The sequence below is a fragment of the Phalaenopsis equestris genome, unplaced genomic scaffold (assembly GCF_001263595.1).
Source record: "Phalaenopsis equestris unplaced genomic scaffold, ASM126359v1 Scaffold000250, whole genome shotgun sequence".
NCBI classification, from domain to species: Eukaryota; Viridiplantae; Streptophyta; class Magnoliopsida; order Asparagales; family Orchidaceae; genus Phalaenopsis; species Phalaenopsis equestris.
In genome coordinates, this window is record NW_018164692.1 from 1,309,097 (window position 1) to 1,332,672 (window position 23,576).

At 34.3% G+C, this 23,576-nt stretch overlaps 3 protein-coding genes across 5 annotated transcripts in view; 2 read left to right on the forward strand and 1 right to left on the reverse strand.

Annotated features, from left to right (window-relative positions):
* LOC110024158 (actin) overlaps nucleotides 1–6,680 on the forward strand; it is a 22,153-nt gene extending 15,473 nt beyond the window's left edge. The window contains exons 2-5 of the mRNA XM_020723956.1: nucleotides 4,405–4,476; nucleotides 4,559–4,952; nucleotides 5,562–6,175; nucleotides 6,378–6,680. Coding sequence (XP_020579615.1) covers nucleotides 4,417–4,476; nucleotides 4,559–4,952; nucleotides 5,562–6,175; nucleotides 6,378–6,443 — 1,134 coding nt within the window. The 5' untranslated portion in view covers nucleotides 4,405–4,416 and the 3' untranslated portion in view covers nucleotides 6,444–6,680. The remainder of the gene's footprint in view (nucleotides 1–4,404; nucleotides 4,477–4,558; nucleotides 4,953–5,561; nucleotides 6,176–6,377) is intronic.
* A 2,790-nt stretch (nucleotides 6,681–9,470) lies between these two features.
* LOC110024159 (glutelin type-A 1-like) lies at nucleotides 9,471–12,309 on the forward strand. The gene is made up of 3 exons (XM_020723957.1): nucleotides 9,471–9,904; nucleotides 10,671–11,394; nucleotides 11,958–12,309. The coding sequence occupies exons 1-3, from the start codon at nucleotides 9,709–9,711 to the stop codon at nucleotides 12,109–12,111; spliced, it is 1,074 nt and encodes a 357-aa protein (XP_020579616.1). The 5' UTR covers nucleotides 9,471–9,708; the 3' UTR covers nucleotides 12,112–12,309.
* A 2,270-nt stretch (nucleotides 12,310–14,579) lies between these two features.
* LOC110024157 (metal tolerance protein 5) lies at nucleotides 14,580–22,212 on the reverse strand. 3 transcript variants are annotated; one of them, XM_020723953.1, is made up of 7 exons: nucleotides 21,968–22,212; nucleotides 21,391–21,500; nucleotides 21,042–21,287; nucleotides 17,218–17,298; nucleotides 16,626–16,859; nucleotides 14,903–15,293; nucleotides 14,580–14,825 (listed from the first exon to the last, which is right to left on the reverse strand). In XM_020723953.1, the coding sequence occupies exons 1-6, from the start codon at nucleotides 22,134–22,136 to the stop codon at nucleotides 14,943–14,945; spliced, it is 1,191 nt and encodes a 396-aa protein (XP_020579612.1). In that variant the 5' UTR covers nucleotides 22,137–22,212; the 3' UTR covers nucleotides 14,580–14,825; nucleotides 14,903–14,942. The 3 variants fall into 3 exon arrangements, with proteins under 3 accessions (XP_020579612.1, XP_020579614.1, XP_020579611.1); XM_020723955.1 differs by having other exon boundaries at nucleotides 14,580–14,828; XM_020723952.1 differs by having other exon boundaries at nucleotides 14,580–15,293.
* Nucleotides 22,213–23,576: the final 1,364 nt, after the last annotated feature.

Sequence of the window (23,576 nt, forward strand, 5' to 3'; positions counted from 1 at the left end):
TTTAGGGTAGCCGAAGAAAATTTTGGAGCCGAAACGTGGATCGCGGGGATATACCCGCGATCCGCGTGTAACGTAAATAAAAAAAAAACTGTTCTCAAAAACGCAGGGAAGACGTGATTTTCAAACGCTACGGCGGCGTTTTCAAAAACGCCGCCGCACATTTAAGTTGTCCCAAACGGGGCCAAAGTTTTATTTTTATTTTACTCTATTCTCTTATGTAATAAATTATTTAAATTTATGAATGAGGATATATCTTTATTTGGTGAAGTAAATGATTATATTAACATTTAGTTATGATTAATTATTTGGTAGACTAATTAATAATTATTATAATCTTATTAAATTAATTAAATTTAATATGTTATTTTTATTAATTAATTATTAAGTAGTTAAAATTTTATTTATCTAATTATAATTACTTTGATAACATTATTAATTAATTTTTATTAATTAATTAATTTATTTATTGAAAATCAACTTACTTTAAAGCCACTTAAAATCCTCGCCTAGCCCTGTTTTTTCCTCTCCCGATTTCCCTTAAACCATTGCCTTTGTGACCGAACCCTAACCATCTCCTTCATGACCAAACCATCGCAATGTGGTGGTGATTAGAGCTAGCTGGGAAGGTAACGATGGCATTGTGGCGTACAATGATCTCCAAAACTCCCATTTTTCTCCTTCTTCTACTCTACTCCTAAAGTAAGCATCGTCTTTCTCCCCCTTCATCCCACCCACCTTCTTGCACTTCAACTTCTCTAAGTCCCGTAAATCCATTTTCTAACAGGATTTAGAAAATCCTAGATTTTAGGCAAAACAGAGGAAAAATAGGATTTAAATTTTTATTTGACCAATATACCCTCAATTGGTCCCGCAACATTGTTAAATTAAGCAAAAAATTTGATATAGGACTAATTTAGATCAATATTCAGTAGTTTGGGACTAATATACAACACTTCACAACTCTTGGACTAAATTTATTACTTGTTGAAACTTGGTGGACTATTTTAGGCCTTTGCTCTATTTGTAAAGTTTATATTGATTACAAGAAGATTATTGATGACTTTTTTATTTTCTTATTAAATTGATGTCAAATTGTTAGATATTAACTCTAAATTTATTAAATTATACGTTTCTTTAAACCTTAAATAATATTTATTAATATGATAATCATATGAGAATTTTTTTAACACTTACTCCTTTATCTTGTTCATAAACTTGCGTAGGTACTCATTCAATTAATTTAAGCGAGCAAATTGCAGCCCAAGTTTAATCATAAACAATTCTAAGCATGCTAAGTACAAGCATATGTATTAAAGCATAGCTCAAACCTGAGTTGAACATAAACAACTTGTGGTATTATTAAGTCAAGTATGATAAATGATGTGCTCTACTCAATTCAGATCAATTATAGCCCACATATTAGCTGTCATCAATGAATTGTTCTCAAAACGTAAATAATAAGTAAAATGAAATAACTACTAAAAGATATAAATTATTGAAAATTGTACCTAAATGACATAAAAATTAATGCCTGATGTGATTGTCCATTGAGGATAAACATGATTTTCATCAATTTAATTAAGATTTACCTTAAAATTTTTTGTAATTTTTCCTTCAGGTATTACTATTCTATCAAACTCCAATTTCACTCCATTTCTTTTTATATCCTGTATCTTTAAGCCCATTCAATTCATATTTAACTTTCTTTTGCTTCTCTTTGTTTACTTTTCCCCTTGTGATATTCTGTTTCTCCTACGATTAGGCCCTTATCAACAGACTAGCTTGTGATATTACTCTTTTCAAATTTCTCATCTGCTTCATCTCCATCCCTTTCTTCTCCTCTGGAGTGATAAGAGCCTTAGGAGAAAGATTTGAGGCCCTCATCGCAGTGTTGCAAACATTAAAGGTGACCTAGTCTTGCTTTTTAGTTAATTTTTTTGTTCAGATTCTCTTATATACATGATGCTAAAATGAACATACAACGAAGTTCTCAAGTTTTTGAGCTTACCAAACATTACTTTTATAAGACGCTACAAGCTATAGCAGTCATTAACATACATTGTCAGAGTGAATACAAAGATAATTGAATTTTTTGGATTTAGTTACTCAATCTTTATTTATCTTTAGTGAATTGATATAATAATTATGAGTTAATATAGCAATAAAACAAGTACCTAATAATATCAAATTATAACAATAGTGAATAGTTAATTATTTATAAATTTATTTAAATGGTAATAAATTAGTTAGGCTTATTAATTATAACTAAAATGATTATTTGAAATTAATTAGTGCTTATATATTTGTTGATGATGATTAGAAATTTATTTAGCTCATAATTATTGATTGGTGGATATTAATAATTAAAGTATATTAATAGAGCTTTGATAAATTAATTGAGATTATTCATAAGGTGATGATTACTTTTACTACATCCTCGCATACTATTAAGTGTCTAATCAAATCTCACATTCATTTAAATCTTAACTGTGACAATAATTTCCAAAGATTTTAATAGGATTTTTGCCTATTTACAACTATCAAACCAAACGGCTTTTAAGATTTTCTAGATCCTTCTTGTAGCCAAACAGTCCCTAAGCATCTGGAAGCTTTGTACGCCAATTTTTTCCAATTTTAAAATAGAACTACCAACTTAAATGCATGGGGAAATTTTCTAATTTCTTTTAATTTTAAAGTCAATAAGTCCTATTATGTTTTTTGTTTTATGCAATTTTGCAATCTTGTTTGAATTAATGATGGCTTGTTGCTTGTTTTTCGATCATATTGTAGAGCGCTATCTTTTCATGTCATTTAGGGGTGTCAATTCAGGTAACTGTGTTGAGTTTGAGTCTTATCTGGATTTGTATGACCCGACCCAACCCATTTATTAAACAGGTTTTAAGTCTAGCTCAAATCTGACCCTTCTTCATCCTGACTAATTTGATCTTATCCACATAACCCGATTAATATAAGGCATAATAGCCATTCAGGTCAGTTTTGAGTCAATCTCAAGTTAACAGGTCAACTCAAACCAGACCAAAAAGTTAAATGGGTGAGGATTCTAAACCCAAATCCAACCACAATTAACCAGACCGACCTGAATTTGGATTTTTCTATTTGGTTTTGGGTTGGGTTATCATATTGGGTCAATTTTTAACACTCCTAATATTATGGACATTATGATTTCAAAATACTCAAAGATTTGTTCAAGTTTATTCTTCAAATAATGATGACATGCTGCTTAACTGCAACTGGCAAGTCTGCTCTATTTCTTGTCCAAAGCTTAAAATTCTTTTCTTCATGATTTTTTTTTTGTTCTGAATTGCAAGAAGACCTTACCCCAAATAATAATAATTAAAAAAGTTACAAGCGAAACCTGAAAACTGATATGAATAATTCATAAGAAATTTCCATCTCTGGGAAATACTTTTATCTCCAATAAATGCAAAAGAAACAAGTGAGGGGCACTCTAGTCTTTACTTGGCTTTGCAAGTGAGATATGAGAAACCATTGAGAAATTATCTGGATGCCATTTGGTATCATGCATACATTGCTTATTCTGCCTGAGTGTTCATTTGCATAAGCGTTTCTTGTTCCTCTGCTTTATATTGAAAAACATTTCATAGTCTTGCATTAGGGAGCTAGTCATGTACTTACCTTAAAAAAGGTTGCATCTTCTTGTGAGAAGAATATCTAGTATGTGATGCTATAAATTCACTGCAAACTTGTCACCTATCATTAATATAAGTTCCTTTGTTTGTCATTTATGCGTCATCTTATTAATATATCCTTTTCTATGTTTAAATTCTCTATTCTTTTGCTCAATTTGTTTATATTGACAAATAATCTTTTGTTTTTTTGTGTAATGGAAGCATTGATTTTCTCAATATGAATATTAACCACATGGCAAATTGCCTCTACAACTTTTGCTTTGAAAAATGTGGCAATGTATTTTTTCTGCTTCTGTTGAGTTTGTACCATTCCAGTATCACTGTGGCTTGCATCGTGATATCATGCTATTGGAATTGATTGACTTATGTCTGTGCTTTCAACCTACTAGTTCCTGTTCATGCATGAAAATTAAAATTTAGAAGGATCAAAAAGAGAAAATTAACTTTTCCGATAGCATCAAGTCCTTCGTTTGTGTGGATAAATTGCGTGGAAGTGCTAGCTGTATGCCTTAGTTCTTTCCTATCAAATTTGGAGAACGAAATGCACCTCATGGTAAATATCATAATTTTTTTTGCTGGGAAAAATATTTAAGTTTCCTATGAACACTTTCATTTAAAGTTCAATCGAAAAATGAAAAGAATGATTGATTGTAACAGCATGAAAAAAAAAAAAAACACTTTCTGTGCCACTGTTGTAAGTAAGATAATATGATTTACTATGTTGACTCTTCAGACTTGAGGAAAAATGGCCGACGGTGAAGATATCCAACCTCTTGTTTGCGACAATGGAACTGGCATGGTTAAGGTTTGTTAACATTTTTTTCATGCCTGGCATAACTCCTGAAAATAACCGAAGTTTAATTCGTTTCAATTCTCCTACTCTTTAGGCTGGTTTTGCTGGTGACGATGCACCCAGGGCGGTTTTCCCTAGCATTGTTGGCCGACCTCGTCACACAGGTGTTATGGTTGGTATGGGCCAGAAGGATGCTTATGTGGGTGACGAAGCCCAGTCGAAAAGAGGTATCCTCACTTTGAAGTATCCAATCGAGCATGGTATTGTCAGCAACTGGGACGACATGGAGAAGATTTGGCATCACACCTTCTACAACGAGCTTCGTGTTGCCCCAGAGGAACACCCGGTGCTGCTTACTGAAGCTCCTCTTAATCCCAAGGCGAACAGGGAAAAGATGACCCAAATCATGTTTGAGACTTTTAATGTGCCTGCTATGTATGTTGCCATCCAGGCCGTGCTTTCCCTTTATGCTAGCGGTCGTACGACAGGTTTGTAATTCTTTGATTTCTTAACGAAGAAGTTAATTTATTTTTGGAGCATTTACATGCATTCCACACAATTATTATATATCTACATATCTAACACTTGAACTTTCATGTGTGTGTGTGTGTGTGTGTGTGTGTGTGTGTGTGTGTGTGTAGCACTCCATTCTTTAACTTCACATAAAAATGCCATAAATACTAATTTCTTAAAAGTGAAATACACCTTTTCATGCATATGTGAATAGACCAAACTGTTATAAAGGTAAATATCAAACTTTATGTGTTAGATATGTAAATATAATTTTTCCTTAAAAAAGGGAGATTTTCATACATACCACTCAATTTTTATTTATTTACATATCTAACACACCTAACCTTTAATTTTTATGTACCATCCACCGTACCCATACATGAAAAAGGTGTATTTCACTTTTTAAAAGTTAACATGGTGGTATTTTGAGGTGATATGAAAGATTTGGATGATATAAATGTAAAAAAGAAAGTTTAGGTGTTAGCCATGCAGATATATGGGAATTGTGTGGTATGTATGTAAATGTTTCCTTTTATGTAATTATCCCCTTCTTTATTCATGTATGTTGGGTGTTTTATCAACAGGCATTGTGCTTGATTCTGGTGATGGCGTTAGTCACACTGTACCAATATATGAAGGATATGCCCTTCCACATGCCATCCTACGTTTGGATCTCGCCGGTCGGGACCTCACCGATGCTCTGATGAAGATCCTCACCGAGAGAGGCTACTCATTCACAACTACCGCCGAACGAGAAATTGTGAGGGATGTGAAGGAGAAGCTCGCTTATGTTGCACTGGATTACGAACAGGAGCTGGAGACTGCGAAGAACAGCTCTTCTGTCGAAAAAACCTATGAGCTTCCTGATGGGCAGGTGATCACCATAGGAGCCGAGCGTTTCAGGTGCCCTGAGGTCCTCTTCCAACCATCCATGATTGGAATGGAGTCTGCTGGCATTCATGAGACGACATATAACTCCATTATGAAGTGCGATGTGGACATCAGGAAGGATTTGTATGGTAATATTGTGCTTAGTGGTGGCTCAACCATGTTTCCAGGGATTGCCGATCGGATGAGCAAGGAAATCACAGCACTTGCCCCCAGCAGCATGAAGATTAAGGTGGTTGCGCCGCCTGAGAGGAAATATAGTGTTTGGATTGGAGGCTCCATCCTTGCTTCTCTTAGCACCTTCCAACAGGTAACAATTTTTATCATTGATTCCACTAACATCAGTGTAGGCTCTACTTTGGCTTAATTGAAGCTGAGAATATTTGAACATGACTTGATGTTAAAATCATTTGATTCTATCTGTTTGAAATTAATTTTGAGTTGATTTTATGTGATCTTTTATCATAACCTGTGTGTTTACAGTTTATCTGCTAAAACATTTGAATTTGCAGATGTGGATTTCGAAGGCCGAGTATGATGAATCTGGTCCTTCAATTGTTCACCGAAAATGCTTCTAGGTTGGCTTGGCAGGCATGTTTTGTTCTTGCAGAGATTGAATGCAATTGGATCTGTTCGGGTCTGTATGAGATAAACTCTGTTTTTTTTTTTATGTTGCATCTATCCCCTCCGTTTTTCTGCTCTTTTTCATTATGCTGTATCTCTCCTTTTCTGTCTTTTTTTTTTTTGGATTGCATTATTTTTCTGTTAATTTGGAATCAAAGTGGTTACTGTGCTTTTAAACAATTATTGGTGTTCCCAACTGTCATCAATTTTTATATTTAAATATTAAGGCTCTAACCTTACTGAGCCTACCAATGATTTGAGTCGAACCGAGTTGGAGAATGTTCGAGCCAAGTTTTTATGAAAATGTTTAATTTCAATTCATTTAAATTTGTCTGGTTTGAGTTTGATTCATTTTATGATCAACAAGTTCTGCAATTGCAGTTTGTTTGGAAATTCAATTGAATTTTCTCGGGCTGAATACTTGATAATTTCATGATCATAAAAAAATAATAATTTATTAAGCTTTATCGTTTAGGAAGTTCATAAAATATTTTCATAGCACTATTTCAAACACATAAATAAGTTCTTATAAAGTCATGCTTCTTGTAACTTGTCAAATGCGCATTTATTTATAGCTCAAAGCTTGGAGCGTATTTTCTGTGCGGACTCCTGACGTAGCTCTACGTGTCACGGAAGTTATTCCTGAGTTATTTTTAGGTTATTTCTGGGTTATTTTTAGTAATCCCAAAATAACTCAGAAATAACTCAAAAATAAAGACCGCGTGTTATTTATGGGTTATTCCGGGATTATTGAAAATAACTCAGAAATAACCTGAAAATAACTCAGGAATAACCTCCGCGGCACGTAGAGCTACGTCAAGAGTCTGCACAGAAAAATTAGGCCTAAGCGTGAGACCGCAAACTTCTTCTTTCGTTGCTTAATGGTTTTATTTTACTAGCACATAAAACAGAGAGAGAGAGAGAGATTAAAAGACTGGTAATTGAGAATACTGCTATTATATGTGTGATCCGTCCCCGTAGGGATCGAATCCAGTCAGAGGGGTCATATATATCTATCTGATGATTTAGAGCATCCAACCTTACTAAATAAACCAAAATAGTGTTCTAATCATAGACAAACTTAGATCATCAGGATCTTAATCTAACCTCATTCATTTAATTTATTTGAATGATGCTGATTCATTTCATCGTCGTTTTTCAAAATCATTTTAAATTTACTTTCATTTATTAAAGTAGTCCAATAAATTAAATGAAAGTGGAGTACTAAATAAAATTTAAAGTGAATTTAAATACCAACGACTTAGTGGTTGAGAGTATAATTTTCCTCTGAGATTCTGGGTTCGAATAGTGCCTATTGCACTTAGGGCTTAACTTTCTCGAAAAACAAAAAAAAATTTAAATAATATATATATAATGTATGTCATCATTATTATGTTCACTAACGCTTGTCATAAATCGATCACCACATCTCAATAGACTTCCTCTGCCAACTGCAACTTTTTTTAAATTTCTTATTCAACCAAAATTATTGGTTTTCTTTATGGAGGGGAAGAACCACAAAAGTTAGAAAAATATAAATAATATAAGTTCAGTAATTGGCTCCATTTAAATTAGAAGTTCAATAATCAATAAGAATAATGACATGAAATAATGTTCTAGACATACCTCACTAATGAAAGGATGGTGCACTTTGCCAAATTTTGTTAGGATGGTAATGCAAATAAGTGGTACTGGTTTTGAACTTTATGGCTCAGATTTGAGACCCCAATTCTTGCCATCACCAACAGTCTTGAATAGGTTTTTTGGTAAAAAAAATTGTCCATCATATAGCTATAGGATGGTTGTTTATTAGAGATATTATTAGCTCAAATTGACATGAATATGATGCTCAAATCTTAGCAATGAATAAGTGCAGTGCGGTTTAAGCTAATTCCTTTAACTTGATGAAGTTAATTTTCATTTTCATTAAGTTTATTAGCTTAAACATCAAATTCTTCTCATAGGGGATTGTACCTCAATATGTCTTAGCCGCTTAATAATAGATAGCCATGTCCAAAAATACCCCTACCATCGATATCCCCCTTAACCTCACTTATTTGATAGAAAGGTCATTACCAACCCCAACTCCAACCCACATAAAAAAGAGATGTTGTTGTACACGTCATCGACAGACGATGTGGCGCCCGGTGATTGGCCGTCCGAACGTCCGTGTAGACGTGCGGACGTCTGGATGAAATATTTTTTCCACGAAAAAAAAATAATAATTATAAGAGATTCGTAGGGATCAAATTAATCACTATTTAATTTTTATTTTTTTTCTTATTTTATGAAAACATTTGTTTATTATGAGTTTATACATATCCAAAACATCAAATATTTTTAAATCTTTGATAAAATATTGCATTTATTTATCATTTGTTTTCATTCCCAAATTTAATCAATGCTTGTTTTTTTTTGGGAAAAAGAAATAAATGCAAAGTTAGTCAATTGAAAGGGTTTTAAAATTCAAGTAAATAAAAAAAAAGAGAAATAATTGCAAAACAATTGTTTGAAGTTTAAATTATATATTAGCAAGTCTAAGTTTATTTCTAGCACAATTAGGTTTCTCCTACATCATGTAAATTCAAAATATATTTTTGGGTTGGTTGACTACTCAAATTTTAGCACATTAAAAAAAAAAAATTGCCATAATTTCATACAAACAACCCGAAACATTAATATATACAAAATAACCAACCACTTGATTTCTCGCGAACTAACAAACCAATGCATTTACACGTGTCATGATCAAACTATTGAGAATCCATGCATTTTGAAATTCGAGCCAGAATTTGAAATATGAATGAAAGAAGAACAATTGATTTGTAAATAGCAAGTTTGGGATGGTTTTTTATGTAATAGTCCCTAACATTTTTATGTAATAGTCCCTAACATTTTTTTTTTTTTTACTTCATTTTTAAACAATAAGATATGCATTAGAGCACATTTATTATACACTTAAATTCACCTCAATCCAATCCAATCCAATCCAATCCAATAACAAGCCCCATACCCATCGCATGAAGACCCGGAGCGACCCTCCTTCCCACCTCGTACAATTTCACTTCTCCCCAACCTTCAACAACAATACTTCTCTATTTTAAAGCAACACATCCCTACTTTCTAGCTTAACCTAATCCCTTTATCCTCTATAAATCACCATCCTTTCCTTCATTAAAATCATCTTCACATCTCAATCTTCTTCCATTCGAAGCAGCAATGGAGCTCGATTTGTCCCCGAAGAATCCCAAGCAAGTCTACGGCGGCGATGGAGGCTCTTACTTCTCATGGTCTCCTGATGAACTCCCAATGCTTCGCGCCGGCAACATCGGCGCCGCAGAGCTTGAACTGGCCGAGCGCGGCCTCGCTCTGCCCACCTATTCTGATTCGGCTAAGGTCGCTTATGTTATCCAAGGTAAGAATTAAACCAGTTTCGGTGATGATGATTGGGGGATTTTACTGTTTTGAAGTATCGATTCTGTTTGTTTCTGCGCCGTGTTATGCTTCAGGGTTTTGGAATTGATTGATTTTTCTTTTTTTCATTTTTTTTTTGTTGGGGATTTTGGATCAAGAGAATTCTGGGGCCTTAGGCTGATGTTTGATTTCACATTTAGCTCCTTTATTTGATTGAAAAAGACTGTTTTAGCTGAGTGTGAAATTCTTTTAGTAATTGAGAAATTCAGATTGTTCTGTATAACTGCTTACAAGGAAGAAAAATGTTTTTTTTTGATCTTGGTCTATGGGGAAAAGGTATGGCTGTTTTACCTCGCCTTTTTTTTTTTTTTTTTCCTTTTTTCTTAATTTTTTTCCGTTTGCCTAATTGGATGTGCTTGGAATTGGAAAAAATATGAGGATTTAACATAATATCACTAAATACCTTCAATCCACATGTGCGAATTCCGCACATAATATCCACTCTTGGAATTTGATCAAATTTACTTTATTCAGAGTTGGTTTTTTTCATCTTCGTAGTTTCCAGATTTGAAGGAGCTTTTTTTATTTCAGCTTTAATCATGATAGGATTTTTCTTGAAGAAGACTACTATTCATGAAGTTTTATTTCCGGAAAATTGGATACAAATCCAGTCAGTTTCCAAAAATTATATTTTGGCTCCTACCATATAGTAATTGAGAATCTGAAACTGTTCTGCAACTAATACTGATTTGGCCCAACATCTAAAGGGACTGGTACTTGTGGAATTGCTCTTCCTGAAACGCCAAAGGAGAAGGTGCTTCCCATCAAAGAAGGTGATGCCATTGCTCTCCCCTTTGGTGTCGTGACATGGTGGTTCAACCCTAACTCCACCCGACTTGTCATCCTATTCCTTGGCGACACCTCGAAGGGCCACCTCGCGGGCCAATTCACAAACTTCCAAATCACAGGCTCCAAAGGCATCTTCACGGGCTTCTCCACCGAGTTCGTCAGCCGCGCATGGGACCTCTCCACCGACGATGCTGAGGAGCTCGTCGGCAGCCAAAAGGGATCTATCATCGTCAAAATCTCCGACAACCAGTCCATGCCTCAGCCCTCTGAGGCCGACCGCAAGGGGTTGGTCCTCAACTGCCTTGAGGCGCCCCTCGATGTCGACATTGAGGGTGGCGGTTGTGTCGTCGTCCTCAACACCCAAAACCTCCCTCTCGTCGGTGAGGTCGGTCTCGGCGCCGATCTTGTGAGGATCTATGGCCACTCCATGTGTTCCCCGGGATTCTCATGTGACTCTGCCTATCAGGTAACCTATGTGCTTAGGGGCAGTGGTCGCGTGCAGGTTGTTGGCATTGACGGAAAGCGCGTGCTCGAGACCCGCATTGAGGCCGGCTACCTCTTCATCGTGCCCAGATTCTTCGTCGTGTCGAAGATCGCCGATGCCGAAGGCATGGAGTGGTTCTCTATCATCACCACACCCAAGTGAGTAGCAATTCTTAAGTTGGTTGCTTGTTTGGAAGTTCTACCTCAATTCATACAAACACAATTCTTATGTATTTACATAGCTAAACACTTCAATTTTTACATCTATAGCATTTTACCTATGCAATTGGTGCAACTCACTTTTAAGTGGCATTTAAACACATAACACCCAATTCTTATGTATTTACATATCTGACATCAAAATTTTACTTTTTACATTTATACAACACAAATCTATTACATCACATCAACGGCATCACCTTTTGATGCATAAGTAAGGTGGCACATTATTTAAAAACTGAAGTTTTGTTGTTATATATGTAAATATAAAAGAATTGAGTGGTATGTATGTAAATCTTCTAAGTGTGAATAAAAAAAGGTGATTTTAATGTGATAGGAAAGATTCATGTATTATAAATACAAAAATCAAAGTTTTAAGTATCAGATATATAAATATATAAGAATTGTATGCAAATGCCCCCTTGTTGTGTTCCCATGTTTGTGTGGGTTTTGTTTGAAAAAATTGTTACTGACCGTTAACATAATTTTTTGCGGGAATGCAGCCCAATCTTCACCCACTTGGCCGGAAGGACGTCAGTGTGGAAGGCGATATCGCCGGAGGTGCTTCAGGCTTCTTTCGGCACGTCGCCGGAGATGGAGCAGCTCTTCAGGTCTAAGAGGACCTCCGATGAGATCTTCTTCGCTCCTCCCAAGTAAAAGAAGGTCTACTACCATATCTTCTACTGGTTTTTTTCCGGTCAAGTAATAAAACTGGTTATTTGTTGAGTTATTCCACTGGTTCGTCTTTTATAGACTATAATTTGGTGGATTGTAACTTGATGCATGTTGTGTTTTATATTCTAATTATGTTGAGGTTTTGTAATGGAATTGTTCTCTGTTTTTTATTTGATCTGATACGTAACTACATGTTCTATTGCTGGAATGGTGATTAGTTTCGTACTAATTTTTGTATTGTATTTGAAGGATATAAATCTATTCGTGGAACACGTTCATCATTAAAAAAGCACAATTTGAGGATGGACTGAATTGTAAGAAATTGAGATGATTTTCTTACATAATTTTTTTGTATAGTTTTAAAGCATTTAATAGATAAATGAAAATTAATTCATCTTAAATTTCATCGTAAGAAATAGTAGTTTATTCCATTAAAATTTAAGATCACTTTTTCATCATGTAAACGCTTTAGATGGTGAGATAAATGATAATCTAATAGCGAAGGAGTGCTCATATTATATATATATATATATTGCATAAAGAAATTAGTAACATAATTTAAAACAATGCCAATGGATTTGCTTTCAATTATTTTAAATTTAGTATTTTAGTATGGCCATTCTAATGAGATCATCAATAATCATGAACTCGCAATGTAGTTGATAACATTAAATATATCTCTATCTATCTATCTATGTAGTAAATATAGAAATTTGCTAAAAGGCATCATATAAAATAATAATTTACCTATTAAGTTTTTTTTTCTTTACATGAAATATAGATAATTTTTTTACAAACAATCACATAGCATATTATGAAGATTTTTAACCAAATACATAGAACTAGAAATATTGACATTTACGAACCAAACACCCAAGTGATTTTTTGAACTTCCTAACCAATGCATTTACGGGGGCAGCGCCAAGATCAAACCATTTAGAACTTGATAAAAATGAAAAACATGGAGTTGGGGTTTTATCATAAATTTTGATATGTGAGTGAGAATTTGAAAAATGGAAGACAGAGAGTGGTTGATTTGTAAATAACAATGTTTATGCCTTTACGGTGCTCTATATGTAATTGCCCCATTACTTATAAATCAAGTTAAATCGAGCCCTACAAGGCTCAAAGAAGATTTAATGAACATCTTAGAATATTTCCTTTTTACTTGAGATAACTCTCCATGGCTTTTGACAAAACAAAGATTCGATCTAATTTTCAAACTCTCAGACCCTACAGAATACCTTACAAAAGGATTGGTAATGGGTTAATAGATGTGCTAAGTTACGTATACAGGTTTTTTCTACTATGTTTCAATTTTGCAACTTACTAAGTGTTTATTAAACGAATTAATCAGTATGCTTCAAGGAGCTCAGCAAATATGGTCTGCTGCAGTAAGTCAAATTTAAAATATAAATAAGGAAAAATTCAATTTAATGAATTCACAAAATTGGCAAAGAAGAATAATTCCAGACTCACAATTACGAGAAGATAGCGCCCGGAGTCCGAACGCAAGCTGCGTCGGGAAAATGAACGCGGTACACGGAAAGGTCGGTTTCCTTTTGTTTTTGTGTTTCTTCCGTGTCATGCCGTTGTCTAGACGCAACTTGTTTTCGGACTCGGAATCCGGACAATATGTTCTCAACAAGTACACATAATTTTGGCTGATTTGTCAAATTAATTGAAAATTTCAAGGTGTCGGTTTTGACAGCCCACGCCACCCGGAAAGAATAAAATCCTTAATTTTATGGCCCATTAATGTTTCACTATTTCTAGGTGATATAACTTTCATTTTGAGCAATTGCATTTCAGCCAAACTGTAATCAACTGTCATGATCAATTTATATTCACAAGCTGAATCCCATCAACCTATGACACTTGAATTTTTTCAATAAATATTGTCTTATAATCATTCTTTAATTTATCATAATGAATAACTTAAATGTTAATGACTTGTTAATGACTTTTTATAGCCCACCAATTGAATCCATATTTTTCGAATCCATAGATCATTTGTTAGTTTTCACTTCTATCATAAATCATCCCATCTTTGAATTAAAGTTTGTAATCATATTAGATTGGAGTTTTCCCTTATTCAATGCCAAATTTCAATTGAATTAATTGGATTACTTTGTATAGTTGAGTAGAACAATAACATGGAGCCTAATGGATGTAAGTCACTAATATCATTAATAGATTAGTTCATTTGTGTTGTGTCGCACTTATTATTTTATCATTCGAATTTAATATTAAATATATTGTGCTTAAAATTTGTACTCATTTACAGTACTTTATTCACCTAATGCACATTTCATCTCCTACGGAGTGTATGCGTCGACTACCAACATCTTCAAAGTCATGGAAATTTCTTTAACTTACATTCATACTTCCATGATATGCCTTATCAGTTATCACTCAAAACTTCCAAGGTTCTAATTAAAAACTATACCTTAATAAAACAAGCTAAAGAGTGAATGCTTGTTCAAAATACTCATAAAGCACAAATCAAAGAAGGGAGACAAATGGAGCAAAAGTTTAGCTGCCTCTTATATCAGCATTTACAAATTTCCATCTTAATCTTGTTGATTTCTGAAGGAGATACATCATCCTTACGGGCGTTGCCTGCCATTACTAACCCCATTGTTTGGCATAAACCATTTCAATGACAGGTCCTAGTACATGCAGTGACTTGGCATCTACTAAAGAAAACATCTCAAACTACGAAAATATATTACTGGAATGCAGAATAGAAATAAGAGGGCAAAGAAATTACCATGGCCCTCTTTCCGATGACATCCGTGCAGCATTCGAACCTATGAGTCCTGCACTTGGGAATGTTCCGGTCGGTGAGTGTATTCATAGTCGAGATGAACGAAAGCTCTTTCTACGTCAGGCAGAAGCTCGAGCTTCTCTTGCAACGCTTCTCCAATATCATGTGCTTCCCTGAGAGGCATATCGGATGGCAAGACGATGTCCACCTCGACAAAGTAGCGAGAACCAAAGGTGTACGCCCGTACCGTATCGATGTGCCTTATAGCCTTGTGGTGGTTCCAGCATAGGTACGTGAGCTTTTGGAGAAACTCTGGCGCCGCTGTTTTCCCTACGAGGGAGTTCACGTTTTCCAGAACTGTCATCAACCAGGTTCTGATGGTGTAGATGGCCAACTGTTGACAAGAAGCGTCACACATATAACCTATCAGCTCCAATTCACAAATATGCAGCCAGAAATTTATGAAGCATGGAGTTCGATGAGTATTTTAGGACACAAACACTCTGGAAATGTCAAAACAAAAAAAAATCTTTTCTTTTTCCTAAATTTTTTACACTTCTTTTAGCGTGTATTGGACATTTCTTGGGTACACATTACCACAAATCATGTCACCAATTATGATAACTATGATTCATAGTATTTGATTTGTAAATCCCATGGCATAATAAAACTATGATTTCAATTCAACATTCTTAATGTTTGGTTTTTTGAAACCCCTTTAAGTAGAATGAAACCAAACTCTTAAATATCGATGCACCTTTTGGTTGCAAGTACTCTGGAAATGTCAAAACAAAAAATTCTCTTCTTTTTCCTAAATTTTTTACACTTCTTTTAGCGTATATTGGACATTTCTTGCATATAAGTTGGGTACACATTACCACAAATCATGTCACCAATTATGATAACTATGATTCATAGTATTTGATTTGTAAATCCCATGGCATAATAAAACTATGATTTCAATTCAACATTCTTAATGTTTGGTTTTTTGAAACCCCTTTAAGTAGAATGAAACCAAACTCTTAAATATCAATGCACCTTTTGGTTGTAAGTACTCTAGAAATGTCAAAACAAAAAATTCCCTCTTCTTTTTCCTAAATTTTTTACACTTCTTTTAGCGTATATTGGACATTTCTCGCCACAACATATGCATAAGTAGGGTACACATTACCACAAATCATGTCACCAATTATGATAACTATGATTCATAGTATTTGATTTGTAAATCCCATGGCATAATAAAACTATGATTTCAATTCAACATTCTTAATGTTTGGTTTTTTGAAACCCCTTTAAGTAGAATGAAGCCAAACTCTTAAATATCGAGACACCTTTTGGTTGTAACGTTTAGAATTTTATCAAAGACATTAAAGTTAAGCATGCTCATGCAAGAGCACTCCTGGGATCGGTGACCTCTTGGGAAGTTACACCAATGAGGTAAAACCATGAGGCCATTAGGCAAATGTGATATTATCTTAATGGGTGAGAGTTTGGGACGTTGCAAGTTCTGAAACATAAGAAATGATTGTTATTTTAAATATTATGAATACCAATTTAAATAACATGTCATACTCATTTGTGTCCTAAATCTTTCAAAAAAAAATTGTTGACCGTTGTCTACAGCCAATATAGACTACAAAGAAAATGAGGGTAACCAGCAAATAAGTTGCAATGTGCATTTTACTAGATATAAGGGTCATAAAAATGATGAAGTCTAGCAACTTACTAAGATTGCTCCAACAGGGTCGATCCAATCCGTTATGTAATTGGCAAGAAGAGCAGCGACGAGGCCAATCATGTTAGTAATAACGTCAAAAAAGTGGTCCTGCGCATAAGCCTTCACGATCTCATTTGTGAATGATCGACAATAGAAAACAAGACAAAGCTTTACAACGGTCACGGATAGCATGATGTCCACAACCCATATCTCTTGCTCTTTGGTCAAGCTAAATTCACTTTCCTGCAAAAATTCCTGTCAATATCTTGAAGGAAAGGACTGAAGCTACAACTGTGTAAAAGCTTTGTAAGAATTGTAGTTTGCAAGAAAAAAAAAAGGATGTTAAGAAATTAAATTTCATAATTTCATCATGGCTTAAAACCAAACAAGCGGCCCTACTCAATAGGAGTAAAAATTTTGCTTAGAAGTGAAATCCGGCGCTGGAGCTTCTTTTAGCATACAAAGTTCTCGAATTAATATTTGACTGCCAGTCGTGAAGACTAATAATCTAAAACAATAAGCTATACATGCATTTAGCAAAAAACTACAATTATGTAAGATAATACATTAGTTATGAAACTTTAAAAGAATAATTACTCACATCAGATACAAGTGAGCGTACAGATTCCAGAATTATTTGGAGACCTAGAGTTGCCATCACAGATGCAAACACAAGGATTCCCTGCATATATTTAATTTCAGATATTTAAACAAAAACTCATGAAGCATTAGCTACTAAAGTCGCTAAAAGACAATAAAATTAAAACATAAAATAAAAAATAAGCTCATAAAACTGCAATAACAGCAGCATTTAACCGCATGATTGACAAAATATAGCAAATGGAGAGTTGGCATCGAATAAATGGTTGCTAAACATCATGTTTAACCAATTAAAAAAAAAAACTATGCGACAAATATTCCCACAGAGCATGGGGGACTTTGGGAACCAAAACACTTCTTGCAAGGTGAGCTCGTGAAAGGCATGGTCAAGAAAGAAATAAATAATACGTTTTTAAGTAGAGAAAACAGTAGACAACATATACGAGTAGCACACAGTTAAAACTAAGTCAATTAAGTTTGATTTTCTTTTTCAGTAAAACTAAGCATTTCTTAAAAAGAACAATTAAATAGGGTCATAAAAGTAGTTTTGTGCCAGTGAATGGGCCAGATTTAATATTTTCTCATGGATTTCATCCGAAATGGCATAATGAAATACAAACAATTCAAGCAATAAGTGAAATTAATTTTGACTCAATTACAATGCAATCTCTAGAATTACAAATCAGATATGGTAAGTTTATCAAATAAGAAAAAAGCAAACCCAATCCTCGAGCGATGAGTGTCGATCAATTTCAACTCAATCACAATATAACCCTTTTTGTTTAAAAAAATGATAGGATACATCTACAAAAGGAGAAAAATCAAACTGCTTGAAGGCTGTCAATAATTATCAAACAATACTCATTATACCAAAACTATAAATTCTTCACACAGGCCATTACATAGTAAATTATTAACACCAGAGGGAAGAAGAAAAAAATTTCATACGAGTTACAAAGAAATTTGGAAATTTGTTCATGAAGAGACAACTAAGACATTAACACCATGCTTTCTGCCCCAATTGATATGACAAAAACATCTTCGAAGATAAATTAGATACAGATAATTCCAGTTCAAAACAGATTAATTCAATGCTTAGAAAACCTTATTGAGGAGGAATACTTGGTTCACAGATCTTATTTCAATATGCCTTAAATATTTTAGGTCCCCTCAAGCAATTGCTTAAGAAACTAGAAGATGAATCTCTTATACATAATTTAAAGACTAAAAGAGGATCCGTGTCATTGACTTATGAATTGTCCCAAACAATAGCACCAAAACTTCGGCTCTAAAAAGCCTTTGAGACTACCATGATCTGCTTGTTTCAGTTCTGAAACATATGATTGCAATCAATTGAACTTCATGTCTGTTACAAATCACCTATTGCACAGTAGTTCCGAAAATGTTTATTCCTAATGGAGTTCACTCATTCCATTGGAAGCAACTTTGCGTTCAAACGAGGTACATATTTGAATTTAGAGATTTATAAGTGATTTGCAATAAATTAGTCTAAAAAACTTTTTAATAACATTATTATGATGCAGATGATGAAAAATGATTAAAGAAGAAACATTTTGGGCATCAAAATTAAAAATAAAGGGAATGTCCTAGATTATAGTAATTATAAAGGATTTAAACTAATAAGTCCTAATATGAAACTATAGGAGAAAGTACTGAAACACTGATTTAAGAAAATTTTGTCAATTTCCAAAAATTAGTTAGATTTAATGACACTGGAAAGGAACTTTCGGTTCAAATAATGAATGTAAAACTATAAAGAACAGAGAAAGAATTGACATGACATTTATTAAACTTAAATAAGTATATGATCGGGTATTATAATATTAATTTGATGCAAATTTAAAAAAAAATGGTTTTGAAAGTATGATGAAGTTGTTAACAATATGTATAATGAATCATTGACTAGTATTAAAAAAAGTTGCAGGGTGACCAAAAAATTTCAATTATAGTAGAATTATATTAAAGATAATGAATTGAGTTTTTTTTTATTATTTCTCATGAAGCTGCTGACAAAAGATAATCAAAGCAATGTACCTTAATTTACATAACCCATTAGCCAAAAATAAAACAAATGCAAGTTTCATTGGTCATAGTAAGATTAAACATCTGAAACGGTTATTTAGCACCTCAATTCAAGCCATACACCTTGAACACCTTTTTAAAAAAGAGTAAAAATGATAATGAATGTACATAAAAATTATGAAGGATAAATTGAATAATAATGATAATAATAATTGATGGAGAGTTGAGCAATATTCATTAAAGATGAGATAGTTAAAAATGGACTTGATAATTTATTATGTACAAGTTAATGTAAAGACACGTATGTGTTTATATGTATTTATATGGATAAATTGTGTGTGTGTGTGTGTGTGTGTGTGTGTGTGGCATTTATGAGTATAATTGTAGCCCAATAAGATGCAAGGAAAAGAGTTGTAAGTAAGTTTATGTCTCTACTGCGGAGGGAGTAAGAGATAACATGCACAAACAATGATCTTAAGATAGGTATATTATAAGTGTTTATAGAAATAGCATGTAATATGGGTATTTGTTTGGATGGAAGTAGAGGACATTTGGTTTGTTAGATAGATGACTAATAGAAGGATGTCTAGCCATATGTTCAGTGATATATTTCTTTCATGTAAAAGAGTTGAGTTATTTTAAGTATGTCACAGTCTTTATGCTTCATAATATCATTATGATATAGTATATGAAGAAAACTTATTTGGTGAATTATGCTCTAGCTATTGTATTGTTTTGTATGGGTGGAGTAAACATGTTGAAAGTTAGATGTGTCTGTTAATTATATTAGAATGTAGTAATTGAGGTAGTGTAGAGGATTAAATGGTGTTGAGAGGTGGGAGGAGTAGAAGAAGAAGAGAATTATAGTTTGAGTTTGTTGGTTAACGTAGTTGTTTGTGTTGTGATGTGGAAAAGGGGAAGCGTAATTCCATGAAAATTAAGTTGCAGTATTTGATGACATTATTAGCGGTTAGATATAGACCCTTGTAGCCTTTATGAGCTTATTTGTAACCCAATATGTAAGGAATAAAGCGATAAATATATGTCTATGATGTCGAAAGAGCAAAGGATAGCATGCATGGCTAATGATCATGATATGGGCATATGATAGATTTTATGGAAATAAAATGCAATATGGGTCATTTTGGATGGTGGCAGAGGGCACTTGGTTTGTTGGATAGACGACTATTAGAAGGACGTCGGGCTATGTGCTGAATAATATTATTTCTTTCATGTAAAAGTGTTTTGATTTGTTTCAAGTATGTGGCATTGTTTGTGCTCTACACCGTCATTTTGCTATAGTATATGAGGGCAACTTATTTGTTGAATTATGCCAACAGATGGAAGAAATCATTTAAATTGATCATAATCATATTGTTGTCCTTCATAAGTGCAAAGTAATGTGATGTGAGTGTCAAATTGGGTTTCTATTCGATTTTTTTTTTTTTTTGAAAATTGTGAATAATTTTAAATTTAGTATGCATAAGGATTCGCTAGAGGCTATGATACGGGCCCCTAGTCAATCTGATGTGCCTAACCGCTCGACTAATCCACACACCAGTGGGATCGGAGCCCCACCCATATATATATATATATATATATATATTAAAGATTGGCTAGAGGTTATGATACGAGCCCCAAACCAACCTGATGTGCCAAACCACTCGACGGATCCGCACACTAGCGGGATCAAACCGCCGACCACAGGGGACTTAGAACTGACATAGCAGATGCCAACCAAAGAGTCGGGGAACGGGGGATTTGGCGTCTAATAAAACTTACTAATGGCTGCATGCGCCTTTTCCCGATCGGATACTGGTAAGGATTTGGCGTCTGCATAGAAAATGCAGTAAACCATAGGATGAAGCCAGATAACAGATCAAGAAGAGAATCCAGAGTGGATGCTATGATTGCCAAGGAACCACTTCTAACTGATGCATAAACTTTAGCAACAAAAAGAACCATGTTTGCTACGTTCGATATCCGGATCGCTAGGGTTTCACTCCTAGCAAGACTTTCACGTTCTTCCTGTGTAATTAATTCACATCAATTCAACACAAACTATGAAGAACAAATTTAAGTAGAAAATATACGACTTATCAAAAAGATAGTCAAAAGAATTACAACTTACCTTCGACATTTGGGGTAAGAAACCGCGATCAGTTAAAGTATCCATTTCACCAAACCCATCCAACATCTCAACCTGCTGCTGATAGTACTCAGCCACGACATCTTCTTTGACTGAATCAAAGAAAAGGGCAAACTCCTCCAATTAAAAATTAAAAATTAGGTAATTGATAACAAACAGCATAAGATCAAACAAAAAAAAAAAACATGAGAAAACAACATCATCTCTGAAATATATTATTTAAGTGGCGCAAAAACAAGGCCCCCAGACACATGTTTTCCGATTACCAAAAATAGCAAGCCTTAACTCCAACTAATCTTAAACCGACTTTCAATTCCCTTTCTCTTGGTTCATTTACCGACCCAACTGTGACCAAGTTTCTAAACAAAACCATTCAGCAATACAAATAATCCATCACTTATCATCTTCTAAATCCATACATAAAAAAAAGATGCAACGCTCAGCTCGCACGGTCTGTTATGAAATTTGCAAATGAAAAACACTGAGACCAGCACAGCAAATCGAGCTCCGACGAGAATGAAGATAACGTATGCGAAACAAAATACATAGAATATGCAACCTAAGGTGCCAAGGCAGTGATGAAGAGAACGAGGGGGCTTCTCCTCCAGAAGCTCCGCACGGCGGAAACCGTCGAAGTTGAGCCGCCATGAGCGCTCGCGCTCGCCGGATTCAGCTAAGAGTAGCTTCGACCCTTCAATATCCCCATTAGAACCCTCCGAAGCTGCCATTTTCTCCGTCCTTTGCTTCTCAGACGAGCCCACAAATAACCCTAGAAAGGAAGACAGAACGATGAGGATTGTGAGCCACAACCACGAAAAAATTTATGAATCTATTGCTCTCTTGCCCTCAATATATATGATGAGTATCGTTCCAATACACGTGGCGGTACATGATTAGGTGAGGGACAAGGGCCGGCAAGGACTACCATGTATCCTCTCAGAGATTCCTCGGGTTATGGAAGTCTAATCAGACGGCTGAAAAAAAAAGATTTTTGTACATCTGATGAGATATTTTTTCTCGACCGTTGGATCGATTGACAAATCGGGTAAGAAAACAGTGTTGTTAGGTAAGATGTTTGATTAATCATATGTTAAATTATAAATTAAGATGTTCATAAGCGATAAATGCATCCATATCAGTTTAGATATTCATACCAAATATTTTTAATAATGAAAATAATGGCTGTATTTATTACGTAAAACAACTTGTAATTTTTTTTTATTTTGGTGGAGTTTAATAGGTCTAAAAATTTATTTATAAATACACCCGTATATTTTATTTTGTAAATACGGCCCATCAACTTTAGCCTCATGTCATAATTTTTTGAAATTATAATGGTAGAATTATGATTTGTATTGAAATCATGACAGTGATATTATAATGTCATGAAATCTGATAGATGGAGTGTTTAGCATAGTTTCATAATTGTTTCCTCCATGAATTTATTATATAAATTTTATTGAAACTTGTTGGGAATCATTGAAGGTTGACTCCCACATCAAAGAATGCTCCAAAGATAAGCTTCAAGATGCAAAATACGTTCCTTCGCTAGTTGGATAATATACATCATTGAGAAATGAAGTAGGTGATTGTCATCTCAAAGCTTAAGATAAAGTCAAATGATGCTTCATTTCCTACAGAATGCAGCAAATTGATGGGTGCTAAAAGATTCACGATGGTTGCGTAATAAATTATCATCTTAGCATTACATGAGAATTCAACACACACTCATATGAAAAAAAACAACCAGTAGAGACACCAGAATTTTTTATTTGGAAAACCCAAAAAGGGAAAAAACCACGGAGTATGACTTAGTTAAAGAGATTTAATATTAACTGAAGATTACACGTACAAACTCTTGTCCCACATAAGAGAGAGTTACAAAGGCTCTCGAGTTACAATATTAATGCCCCAAGGAATTTGTCACAAAAAATAGGCGGAGATCGATGGTGTTGGCGGCGGTCGGTAAGTGGTGGTCGACGGTGGTCGGCGGTGGTAGTCGACGGCGGTCGGCGGTAGTCGACAGTGGCAAAAGTGAAGCTGGACTCCAACTCCTTCTCAAAGCTTGAAGTTATTCTTCAGGCTCCAAGCTCTTCTTCAGGCCTCAAGCTCTCTCTCCTCATGAAAGAGGTGGATATCTATTTATAGTGTCTCGGTTGCAATTTAAT